General features: G+C 36.1%; 1 protein-coding gene across 1 annotated transcript; it reads left to right on the top strand.

Moving 5' to 3' along the window:
* The first annotated feature begins 12003 nt into the window (after positions 1-12003).
* On the top strand, positions 12004-13518 carry LOC127080346 (uncharacterized). The gene is made up of 2 exons (XM_051020674.1): positions 12004-12992; positions 13074-13518. The coding sequence occupies exons 1-2, from the start codon at positions 12004-12006 to the stop codon at positions 13516-13518; spliced, it is 1434 nt and encodes a 477-aa protein (XP_050876631.1).
* Positions 13519-13722: the final 204 nt, after the last annotated feature.

Raw genomic sequence — 13722 nt, 5'->3', positions numbered from 1 at the left:
TTCCAAAAGGCCATTGATGGTTCATATTTTGGTTGCTCTTGTGTTTGTTGGATAGTTAAAACATTCACCATCTCCAAAGATTGGAAGGGTGTTTCAATAGTCTCGCCATTAACATCGATGTATCGGAAGGAAGTCAAATGACTGACTAAGATATCATCTTCCCCACCAATTACAATCATTTTATCGTTAGTGATAAAATTTAGCTTTTGGTGCAATATTGATGTGATTGCCCCTGTTGTATGAATCCAGGGCCTCCCGAGCAAATAGATGTATGCAGGATGGATGCCCATCACTTGGAAAGTAATGGTGAAAGTGGTTGGACCAATTCTGATTGGCGGGCCCACTTCCCCAGTTACAGCTCATCATGATCCATCAAAATCTTTTACAATCAGAGCACTGGGCTTCATAATAATTCCTTCCGAATATAATTTCAGCAGAGTAGTCTTCAAGATAACGTTCAAAGAGGATCCTGCATCCACCAATACTCTGAAAAACAATATGTATACATACCTCAATGAGGTATGCAGAGCTTTGTTATGACTCCTCCCATTGGAAGGTAGCTCATCGTCATTGAACCCTAAGAAGTTATCGATAATGATATTTGCCACTACGTCATCAAACTGGTCCATTGTAATATCTTTGGTAACATGTGATGTGTTCAAGACTTTCATCAATGAATTGGCCTCACCTTCCTTTTTCTTCTAGAAGTTTTGATAGAACCTCTTCATAGCGTTTAATGCCTCAACGTTTCTATGAATTTTGCCATATTTCAAACCTTTCTCGACCCGGTCTTTGATTGTGACTAAATTAGCAAACCCGAAGGCCCTTCTACTCATCATCCTATCAAAATAGGTATCCTTTAAAGTATCCACAAATATTCCAGTCATTTCCCTTTCAGACAAATGGGGCTCCACTTGTGCGACTAACTCTCTCCATCATTGAGCATATTCCTTAAAGGACTATTTTTCTTTCATTTCCAAGCTTTTCAACTGCACACGCTCAGGTTCCATGTTGAGGCTGTATTTGTATTGGCAAAGAAAAGCGTCAGCTACATCCTTCCAGCTCATAATCTAGCTATTCTCCAAGCCCATATACCATTTTAGTGAGGCTCCGCTCAAACTGTCTTGGAAATAGTGTATGAGTAACTTATCATTCTTGGTATGTGCGACAATTTTTTGGAAATATACCAAGTGAATTCTTGGACAAGTATGGCCCTTGTATTTCTCGAAATCAAGTGTTTTGAACTTAGTTCGGATGGCTAAATCTGAAACTAAACACATGTCAATATCTTATGCACCAAAAAAATTGTTTCCCTCCATGGCTTTGACCCTTTTCTCCAGGGTTTGATATTTATCTTTGACCTTGATCAGCTCTCCTTTTTCCTCCTGGTCATCATTATTGTAACTAGCATCGCGGTAAGCGTAATGATGATCATCAAAGGGCCCTGAAGCTATTGTATGGACCACGAGTGGTGGTTTCATTTCAGGGGCTACTGGTAGTTGCATTATGTCACACCCTGATTTTGACCCTAAATCGTCAATTTAATATATTCATCATAGTTGTTGCATTTATACATAGCATGACATCCATTCCATACCGCATAGTGCATAGAATATCAATCGAAATGATTTTTTCGGATCTACAGGCAAACCGGTTGAATCATTTATCAAATGTGCGTTAAATCAATAGGTCCAAATCAAGCTTGCAGACATCAATTTTATTAATCTACGTTTCACGTAGTTTAACCTGGTGTGCTCGATTTATTTTTCGGCTAATTTTTTGTGCATATTTTGATTCATTTGAGTGCTCTAACTGGGCGTTTTCCATTTCAAAGTTTGACCAAAACCTGTATGTTTCTGAGTTGTTTATTTCAAGATGATCATTGTGGTGCAGTTATTTTGTTTTTTCGAGCATTTTGAGCCCGACCCCTTTTTTTTCTTCTTTTTTCATCTTTATTTTTTTTTAATTTTTAGGAAAAATAATCATTTAATTTATTTAGAATTAATTAGTAACTAGTTTAAGTTTATTTTAAATAGTTGTTTTTATTTTTATTTTTTTCAATTTAATTATCAACACATTTCTATTTAAAATAAAATAATAACATAAAAGATTATATTAGAAAATGAAACTTTGGATCCCTTATCATCTCTCCATCACATGGTCAGCAGTATAAGATTGGAATTGGTAACCATACACAGCCAGATCATCGATTGAGAAACAGACAAAGTGGTCGTTAGAGACCGCGTGATGCGCTACTCCCACACATGAAACCAAACCAAAGGGATCTTTATATTTGGGTAAGACCACTCACCATATTCAGGGGGGATAAACATTTGATTTTTTTTCTTTCTCTCTTCATCACAACTCACACAAAACCTCGCCCTTTTCTTTATTCATCATCATCAACCAACACAAAACCCCTTCCGTTCAGATTCTGACACACACAATTGTGAAATCTTCCCCACACTATAGCATACTCCCTTTGCACGTGTTTCCTTGCTGCCGAAAATATCCCATTGTCATGAACGACAACGACAACACTAACAAATACGTTTTTCAGCAACGACCATACCACAACCCTCCTCCGACACCTTCAGCAACAACGACAACTAATTAACACGATAATGTTTGCGTTTCAGTTGATTTTCTTTTCACCTCCTTCATCTAACAACATCATTCAGTGACACCAACAACTTGATTTGCAACATTTGACAACAGCAAGTAAGCCTTGATCTCAATATTATTGAATCACGATAGCAATGCAGTATGAGTTTTCAATTTTGAATGTATGTGCATTTAAGTTTTGATTTTTTCCACTGCACCGTTAAGAATTTTATATTCAGTTGATATTATTGGTGTGTTATTTTCGCTTTCAAATTATCAGTCCCAATTTTAGTTATGTTGTTGTTATAAATTTGGTGGTAGCTTTATCATGTGCTACTGATGATGTCTTTTTTAGCTTGTTATTTGGAAATAGCTTGTACTGATGAAATTGTTCTATGCGCATAATTTGTACTGCTAATACTGCACTATTGAAATTGTGAACATGTGTGTATCACTTCATTTGCTTTGTGTGGTTTGATTGTCGGTTGCACTGCGAATACCATGATTACTTCAATTATATAAGAGTTGTTTCGATTTGTTTTCCGTAACACAAATTATAGTTGTGCTATTAATTGTTTTGATTATATGCATAATTCGTGTTGGTTAAACTGTGGTTTGCTCAAAGACATAAGACCCAAAGTCAAACTTGGTTTTGTTTCCAACAATGCAAATGAATTTACCCAAACATGTAGCTATGGTTGAGGTATGATTTGTAGGAATCCAATTGGCAGCTTCTATCCTATGAAGAAAAATATGTTTCACACTTAACTTGCTAGCTGATAGCTTGCCCTTTCTTGGCCATTATGACACTTGTTTGGTAGTGATTTCTTTTTAAACAATGTTATCAGTTACTTCTACTTCAGCTTGCTCATCCTCACACCTATTCCCATAAACCTGTTAATCACCTCAGGGGAAAACTCCACACATCTACCTTTCACACACACTTTTATGTACTCCCTACTCTTCTTATTGTCACAATCCGTAGGAATGTTCACAATGAACTCCTTTACTAGCATTTCATAACACTTACCAAACCCAACAACACTCTTCATTAATCCTGCATTCTCAATAAGACTTGCTACTTCCTTACATTCAAGGGAATCCTTCCCAAGTTCTCTTTCCAAAGGTAACCTCCTTTGGTACACAAAATTCCATTTTTCAACATTTTTAACATAGTGAAAAGAGATGTTGTTAATGGGAAATTCAGGTACATTAGCAGGGACCTTTTCCCAACAACTTTCTTTAGAGGCCTGATGTCTTGAACATTCTGTTCGACATCATACTCCGAGTCACTTGCAGGTGTTTCCTTCCTTTTCTTAGTAGGAGCCATAACCTTGCTTCATCCTTTAGTAGGTCCAATAACATCACTTTTCTTGGGAGCCTTAGATGGCTTGCTTGTATATTTAACATCCTTCCCTATTTTATTCCTTAATCTTTTAGCAATACTCGGAGCCAATATATTTCCAATAAGCTTATCATCAGAATCTAGATCATCAACATTTACAATATTAATAGACTTATCCTTCTTCACACCAGTAATATCTTTTTCTTCAGACATAGTTTTCTCCTCCTTAACAAACATACTTTTATCATCATAGTCATCTTTCTTACTGTCAAATGGAGTTTCGTGCACCATTAAATGGAGGGAAGAGAAAATATTGTTTGCACGCCTCCACACCAGTAATTGCTATAACTCTTCAAACATGCAAATTCCTAAATCGCACCTTAACTTCTCAAACTGATTTGCATCAAAGCTTTAATAATTATATCTTCTAGTTGCTTCTCAGTGACCACATGCTCAAGAGTAATAATTTTGTCCTCAACAAGATCCCTAATAAAATGATGACGAATATCAATATGCTTTGTCCTGCTATGTTGAATGGGATTCTTGGATATATTGACTGCACTCAGATTGTCACAATATAATGTCATGACATCATGTTTGGCATTATATTCCCTTAGCATTTGTTTCATCCAAATCAATTGAGAGCAACTTCTTCCTGCTGCAATATACTCAGTCTCAGTTGTAGACAGAGACGTGCAAAGTTGCTTCTTGCTAAACCAAGATATAAGATTATTCCCCAAGAAGAAACATCCTTCAGAAGTACTTTTTCTATCACCAGCATTACCTGCCCAGTCTGCATCACAATACTCTACAAGCATGGAATTAGAACTATGAGAATACAACATGCCATACTCCCTAGTACCATTGATGTATTTCAAGATCCTCTTCACTTGAGTAATGTGACCGATTTTAGGCTCAGCCTGATATCTAGCACATACTCCTACAGCAAAAGTGATGTCGGGTCTGCTAGCTCTAAGATACAAAAGACTACCAATCATACTCCTGTACAAACTTCGATCCACCTCAAGACCTTTTCATCCTTAGTTAATTTCAATTGAGCTGTTGCAGGTGTCCTTTTGTGACTAGCACTTTCTAGGCCAAACTTCTTCACTATATTCTTAATATACTTGCTTTGATAAATGAAGATAGTATCATCCATTTGTCTAACTTGAAGACCAAGAAAATAGGTTAATTCACCAACAAGATTCATCTCAAATTCATATTGCATTTTCTTGACAAAATGTTGAACCATATGGTTCGACATTCCTCCAAACACAATGTCATCAACATATATTTAGGCTATCATGAGTTTACCATGCTCTTCTTTAACAAACAAGGTTTTGTCTGTTCCATATTTCTTGTAGTCATTGTTGACAAGAAACTCAGTTAACCTTTCATACCAAGCCATAGGTGCTTGCTTTAAACCATATATAGCTTTCTTCAGTTTGAAAACATGATCTGGAAAGCTAGGATCTATGAATCCCTTGGGTTATTCAACATATACTTCTTGATCTAAGTACCCATTCAATAAGGCACTTTTCACATCCATTTGGAATAACTTGAATTTTAGCATACATGCCACTCCTAAGAGTAATCTTATTGATACAAGACGAGCAACATGTGCAAAAGTCTCATCAAAATCAACCCCTTCAATTTGAGTATATCCTTGAGCAACAAGCCTAGACTTGTTTCTGGTTACAATTCCATTTTCATCAGATTTGTTCTTGTAAATCCACTTTGTGCCAATAACAATCATCCTTTCAGGCCTAGGAACTAGGTCCCACACTTTATTCCTTTTGAACGACCCTAGTTCTTCTTGCATAACATTGATCCATAATTCAACAATCAAGGCCTCCTTCACATTTTTAGGTTCAAACTTTGAGACAAAGAAAGCATTGGATATCACGTCTCTGGATCTAGTGGTGATCCCTTCATTAAGATTTCAAATAATAAGTTCCTTTTGGATGATCTTTTTGAATTCTGATATAGGGACCTTTGTTGGCTTGAGGGTTATCTGATTCAGTCCTTGCTGGCTCACTGTTGGACTCAATGTCTTCCATATTTTCTAAAGCATTAGTCTGCTGAGATGATGTTCCAACATCTTCATCGACATCAGTCTCTTTCACAATAATTGAATCATAAACCACAACATTAATAGATTCCATCATGACCTTGGTTTTGGAGTTAAATACCTTGTAAGCTCTGTTGTTTCTAGAGTAACCAAGAAATATCCCTTTATCACTTTCGGGATCCATCTTTCTCCTTTGTTCACGATCAACTAAAATGTAGAATTTATTCCGAAACACATGAAAATATTTAACAATATGTTTCCTTCCTTTCCACAATTCATAGGGAGTAGATGAAGTACCAACTCTCAGAGCAACACGATTATGGATATTGCAAGCAATGTTCATTTCTTCAGCCCAAAAAGGATAGGGAATATTTTTTGCATCAAGTGTGACTCTAGCCGATTCTTGTAAAGTTCTATTCTTGCGTTCGGCAACTCCATTTTGCTGAGGAGTGATGGGAGATGAGAATTCATGACCAATACCTTCAGAAGAACAAAATTCAGAGAATTTTTATTTTTCAAATTCCTTCCCATGGTCACTTCTGATTTTAACAATCACACTTTACTTTTCTCTTTGAAGACATTGACAAAGGTCTTTGAATACCTCAAAAGTGTCTGGTTTTTCTCTGATAAAATCCACCCAAGTAAACCTTAAAAAATCATCAACAACCACATATACATGCCTCTTTCCACCAATACTTTCAACTTTCATATGCCTCATTAAGTCCATATAAAGAAGTTCTAAAACTTTGGAAGTAGTCTGATGTTGCAACTTTGGGTGTGACATCTTGGTTTGCTTCTTAATTTGACACTCACTGTCATACCCCAATTTTGCCTTTCATTCAGTAAATCGATACACTCATTATGAGTTTTGCATCATCTTCACATATATCATGCATTCCATGTCGCATAATACCTAGAATGTCAGTTGCAATAAATTTTCGGATTTACAGACAAACCAATTGAATCAATTGTCAAATATGTGTCAAAACAACGAACTAAATTTTTTTCCAAATCAAGCTTGTAGACATCGGTTTTATTAATCTACACTTCACGTGGTTTAACCTGGTGTGCTCGATTTATTTTACGGCTAATTTTTTGGTCACATTTTGATTCGTCTGGGCATTTTAGCTAGGCGTTTTCTATTTCAAAATTTGACAAAAACTTGTATGTTTCCGAGAAGTTTATTTCGCACTGATTCTTTTGGCGTATTCATTTTATTTTTTTGAGTATTTTTGCGATCGATTTTTATTCATTTTAAACCCTTTTATTTTTTGAATTTTTGTCAAAGCATTTAAAAAAAATAAATAGAATTTTTGGTGTTTTTATTTTGATTGTATTTTTATTATTTTAAGTGTTTAATTTTATTTTAGTTTTATTTAGTTTATTTAATTTTTGTCTCTAAGAGATAGTATTAGGGGTATTTGTGGAACTTGAAAAATTGTTCCACCCTAGTCCAGGTCATATATATATATTAAGTGTGTGCTGAAAGTAAAGGGGAGAGACAATCGAATTTCTGAGCTGACGCCTTTCATATTCGGAAGGCTCTCTCTCCAATAAAGATACAAAATAAAAGGTGTGTAAAGATTCACCTTCTAGTGAATTCTAAGATACTTTGATAATAAGAATGATTCGATTGTTACAACATCCATACTAGAAGTTAGTAACTTAGTAGTTCTAAAGGTTTTTTCTATTATTCATTCTAATACAAACTTGGGAGTTCACGGCCAAGGTTTTATTTTTATATTTATTTTTCTATACTTAATTTTTTTTTAAAACACAACATCTAGTTTTGTCACTATTTTATAGCATCTGTGTTGAATAGAGATATGTTCTAAGAGGTCCTTTGGAGGCTTTCGGCAACACAACCCAGTAATAACAAGTAGTCACCTTTTCTCCTTTTTTTTTATCTTTAAACTATTTCTATATTTTTGTTTATAGTTTTTATTTATTTATTACACTATTGTTTTTTTTAATTTTATTCTTTTTTTCCAGCTTTTTTTTAGGTAACTATAACATTGCTTTGTAAATCTTTTACTTGTTTTATTCAGTAGAGTATATTCTACTGTCATCTTAAATTTAGTTTAGCTATAATGTTATTATAATGATTTACCTTTTTATTAAATATGGTTTTTATATATGTTTTTTCTTTATAGATATTTTTTGTGTATTGACTAATTAAATTTTCATTTTGTTTTGAATTAGTCTGTTATGAGTCCAAATGACATTATGTGTGTTGATATTTTTCTTTGTTGTGTTATTGTTGCAATTAAAATCAGATGTGAACAATCCATTTATTTAACGCGATTCAATTACGGACTCTGGTTGGATTTTGGTTGTTAGTTTAATCATTGTAAATAATCGTCAATTGTTGCTATCTTTTACTGCGTTGCGATTTAGGAGTTTAAATTCAATTTAGCTTTCGAAAGTCGTTTGGACGTAAAGATTTTGTGTCCTCGGTTTCTTATAAAGTAATTTCTACATGAATCCACTCTAAGTTAGCTTAGAGCTAAATTCAGTTTGCTCTCAATTTTGATTGGCATTCGGTCTCATGGCTTACTCTTGGGCTTTCTTACAATTAAATCTTTTCTTTTTGCGTGTCTGCATTTACTTGTCTGCATTTCAATTACCATGAAATAATTTCAAACTATTTTCTTAATTAAAATTGGAAGAGAAAGATTACTTGGGTGAAAGGTTCAGTCATAGTCCCGAATGTTAGGCCCAAGTTGTAAGAGCTTGCAAGCCATAAGTATTCGTCTTCTCTTCAAAATACTCCAATATTCAAACCATTTTCATAAGTAAATCAGAAGAAAAAGATTACCTGGATGAATTATCCAGTCGTAATCCCGAATATTAAGCTCAAGTTGTAAGATTTTGCAAGCCATAAGTATTCGTCTTCTCTTCAAAACACTCAAATATTCAAACCATTTTCATAAGTAAGTTGGAAGAAAAAGACTACCTGGATGAAATATCCAGTCGTAATCCCGAATGATAGGCCAAAGTTGTAAGAGCTTGCAAGCTATAAGTATTCGTCTTCTCTTCAAAATACTTGTAAATATGCAAACTTCTTTTCTCAATAAAATTGAAAGAAAAAGATTCCCTGGGTGAAAGGTCCAGACGTAGTGCCGAGTAATAGACCCAAGTTGTAAGAGCTTACCAGTCATAAATACTCGTCTTTCAAGCCCAAAAGTGCATTTAACCAATCAACTCTTTTTTCGCCACCATGCGATCTTTAAAACCTTTTCATAAACAAAAGACATCTTGTCTTAAGATGAGGCAAATCAATGTTTCATCCATAATTGTTAAGTTTAGATAAGTGACATTATTTCGAATGTTGATTTGTAAATCCATTCGATGTGATGTATATGTTCGCTCCTCATCTGTTTTGGATAAAACAATGTTTCTCGTCGATTAATACAAGATAACTTTCGCTAAAATAGACCAATAAAAAAACATTTTCTACCTAGAACTACGTAAGCCTTGAGTTCTCTATGGAGATAATAGGAGCAGGATTGTGAAATCTTGTCAGACCCATTAATAAAAAAACTTAGGTTTAGTCCCCTTCGTTGCAAAAAAATTCAAAAACACATTCTCTTTTATTTTGATCCTATTATTCTTTCCCTCATAATAACTCGAGAAGCCTAACATTTCAAGCTAACACTAACACGCACAATTAACCTAATGGTTCCCATTGAGTACAACGGACGTGAGGGGTGCTTATACCGTCCCCTTGCATAATCTACTCCTGAATCCTGATTTGGTTGTGACGACCATAATCATTGTCGCTCTTTCTTGGGGTTTATCTATATTTCCCCTTTCCTTTTTAGAAATAAATAAATTTCGGTGGAGACTCTATTTAGTCTATCATGCGAGCATGCAATTGCGCTTCGCTAAGTCGTGCTCCCATATTTTTGAGGTGCAACAGATGGCGAATCTGTTGGAGCTCAAGGCCTCAAGACAAGATCTTCAATCAAGGCATCCTCAGTCATACCAAGCAGCGGATTATTCAAGCACATCAAAGGTGGCATCTTCAACACTTGTTAAATCAAAGTTAGAAGAGTGTGACACGAGCCTTAAGCAATAGAGAAGGAGTGTGTTAACTGGAGATTTCAACAAATAGTTGAAGTTCTTTGGAAGTGTTACGATTTGGAGAGTAAATAAAAATGGATGTGTCGAAGCTATTTGTTGAATTCTTTTCTTGGGTGAACAAATCTTTATTGTCGAAGCCTGAGACTTAGAAGATTTTTGGATCTCCACGAAGCTCTCTTCGACGTAGGCGTTTTGACAGAGTCGAAGCTTCAAGCGGGAAAGATTTGAAATTTAAACGAAGTAGTTTCGTCAGGCCAACACGTGGAAATATCTGAGACATGCAACGTTTGAAAATGTCAAACGTGGCAGTCATCTGCGTAGAGGCCGTTAGGGTCAAATTGTTATAAATAGGGGTCTTAGTTTTAGATTTCAAGGTGTGTTCAAACAGATATATAGAAATTCACAAAAATACTCAAAGTACCAGAGCAAGAGAAAAGAGTTTTATGCTGAAAATGTATGTATGAAGAACACCATAATTTCATTCATGTTATCTATTTCATGCAAGTTATTTAAATTAAGATTATTCACCTTCTTTTCTTCTGTCGGATTGCCCTTATTTTCAGTATTTTATCATCATTTTTACCTTTGCATTTATGTTTCGCCAAGTTTTCATTTCCAGTACTTTCTCAAAACATAAAACATTTACTTCAAGTCACTTATCTTCACCTTTTCCAAGTACTTTCGTTATCTTTAAATACACTTTCCTACAAAGTTATCGTCATTTACTCTTTATTCATAAAGTCATAAATTTCGTTTAGAATTGTTGTCAAAACACTTTTCGCTGTTCATAAACCAGAAACAAACTTAACCATGAGTCAAATCACCGTAATAATAGTTCTTGAGACACATGTATGAGGATCAATCTAGTCGATCCTATAAGTTACCAAAAAAATCTATAATATTGGAAGACTAGCGGTTGTTTATCAGAAATCACTGGTAAACAAATTGGCACGCCCAGTGGAACCGTGTCAAAAGAATTGTTAATTACAATAGTTTGCTTTACTTTTACAATACAAAATTGTTGTTATTCTTTTGGTTTAAAAATTAGTGTTGTATGATCCTTAGAAGTGGTAGGATAGCCAACAATTCGCAACCTATAACCAATAGAAAAAACGCAAAAAAGATGGTTAATACAACCAGTCAAGGGGAACAATCCCCTCCCTAGGGAACAGGCACAATCGGCGCAAATTCGATTGATGTATCCACTGAGATCCCTAGTACACAGGCCATACCAACATCTGGATCCATGGCCTCGCATAATTCGACAACAATGCCTATTATGACAGGCGTAGCAGACACTCCTGCAATTTCAACCCCTAGGCCACCAGGATTCGAGAACTTTAGGCCTTTGAGAGAATACCCATATGGAATGTCATTTATTGCCATGGCGGGACTGCAAAACAATTCTTCCATATATACTCAACCACATAATACGATTATTTCGCCAATTCAAAATTCTAGCTCTGGCATGAACCATGTAGGTCGAAATACCCAATCACAAGGAGTCCCCACCCTATTACCTACCCTTACAGCGAATAACCAGACAACCTTTAGACAACAAATGGATGCCAGTAACCATAATATGGTAGGAGTTCTGGCCAGAGAAATGAATACCATTTTTTCTCCCCTGATACAGAATGTGAATAGGACTAACACTAACAATGTGCAAACATACCAACAACTGTCAGCGCAGATGGGACGCATAGCAGATTTCCTAGGCGCCCCACAGTCTTCTATTCGACGCAGGCCAAACCAGGTTATAATCTAGGGAGAAGAACCAACTATAGATCAGGTTCGACCACCAAGGCAAGCGCCTGACGAAAGGGTCATGGGGGCAAGATTGGAATAACAACCAATTCGACGGGAAGTCCCTAAAGAACAACCTAAGAGAGTGATAATGGGGAATAGAGACCAGGATGCAGACGAAGTAATTCATAGGGTCAGGCGGGAAAACATGTTGGAAAATGACTTAACTAGTATGATAGAGAGAATCATGGCCCAGAATGGTCTGAATACAAAACTTCGACGGCCAAATTATTCCTCTCCTTTATCAGAATATGTCCTACAAACAGAATTACCAAGGGGTTGTAAAATCCCTAAGTTCACCAAATTCTTAGGGGACACTAGTGAATCCACTGTAGAACACATAGCCAGATACATGACTGAGGCAGGGGATTTGGCGAACAGTGAGAATCTAAGAATGAAATATTTCCTCAGTTCTTTAACAAAGAACGCCTTCACGTGGTTTACAACTTTGCCACCAAATTCCACAGATGCTTGGCCTCATTTGGAAAGATTGTTTCATGAACATTTCTACATGGGCCAAACTAAGATAAGTCTTAAGGAATTAGCCAGTATCAAAATAAAATTCACCGAACCTATAGATGATTATCTGAATAGGTTCCGTTTGTTGAAATCTAGATGCTTTACAATAGTGTCTGAACACGAGTTGGTCAAAATGGCCGCTGGAGGTTTAGACTATTCCATCAGGAAAAAGTTAGATACCCAACATCTAAGAGATATGGCCCAATTAGCAGACAGGGTTCGACAGGTCGAACGCTTAAAATTTGAAAAGGCTAGAGCGAATAAGAATTATAAGAAAGAGAGGGTTGCTTATGTCGAATTCGAAGACGGAGAGTCTGAAATCTCTGATGACCCTTATGGTCTTGAGGAATTCGAAGTAGATTTGGCTGAATTAAAAGAAGCACCACCTTATGCCTGCAAATTACTTACACCTTCGAATGGAAGGAACCCTATCAAAACTGAAAAGAATGATAGATTCCCTAAAAAGACTTACACATTTGATGTTACCAAATGTGACGAGATCTTCGATTTATTAGTAAAAGATGGTCAGATGATAGTGCCTCCTAATACCAAAATTCCTCCGTTAAAACAATGAAAGAAAAGAGGCTTCTGTAAATATCATAATTTTTTAGGCCATAAAACCTCACAATGCTTTCTTTTCAGGGATCTTATTTATAATGCAATTAGGGATGACCGCCTCAAGTTCGCTGACAAAGGAAAAAACCAGATGAAGGTTGACGCTGATCCCCTCAACATTGCTGATACAAATTATGCTGAACCTGTCGAAATCAACATGATTGACGTAGGGGAAATGGAGCCTGTAAAGGTAACAGGAACTGAAGGCTATGCGCTAGATGGAAAGCAGGCTACTAATGGCCTAAATAACGATGTTTCCTTTGGAATCTCTGTCAAAGGTAAACAGGTTGCTAACGTCGAACCAAGGGCCACTGAAGGTCTCAAGGGGAAAGCAACTGAGGCTACTGAGGGCCTAAGAAAGAAATTCGAGGAAATTTCAATCACTGATGGCGCCAGTCTAGGTGTCAACATGGTGGATCTGAAACAACCCCCCCCCCCCCCCATGAAATGGAGGAAGTGGAGAAATGTCTGAAGATGGAGCAAGAGGGGATGCAGTTTGGCTATCCCAAAGCCAACGAAAGCCTACGTGAATACCTTTGGAGATGTTACAAAAGAAATTCTGACATGTTGTTGTGCCCAAGGTGCAGCATCAGGATATGTAGAAGGGTGGCTGAGGATTATGAAAGATGGCAACGAACAAAGATTGAGAGAAACTGGAGGAAGGAAAGCCAATTAA

Source organism: Lathyrus oleraceus, chromosome 5 (assembly GCF_024323335.1).
Source record: "Lathyrus oleraceus cultivar Zhongwan6 chromosome 5, CAAS_Psat_ZW6_1.0, whole genome shotgun sequence".
In the NCBI taxonomy this organism is placed as follows: Eukaryota; Viridiplantae; Streptophyta; class Magnoliopsida; order Fabales; family Fabaceae; genus Lathyrus; species Lathyrus oleraceus.
Note: the sequence above shows the minus strand (reverse complement) of the source record. Positions and strands in the feature narration are given on the sequence as shown.

What these genes read in the sequence shown, in the direction of transcription:
- LOC127080346 (XM_051020674.1), top strand. Translation starts at nt 12,004, where the DNA reads ATGGGGAATAGAGACCAGGATGCAGACGAAGTAATTCATAGGGTCAGG. An exon ending in CCTAATACCAAAATTCCTCC is followed by an intron (nt 12,993 to 13,073) that starts GTTAAAACAATG and finishes CTTTCTTTTCAG; the next exon opens with GGATCTTATTTATAATGCAA.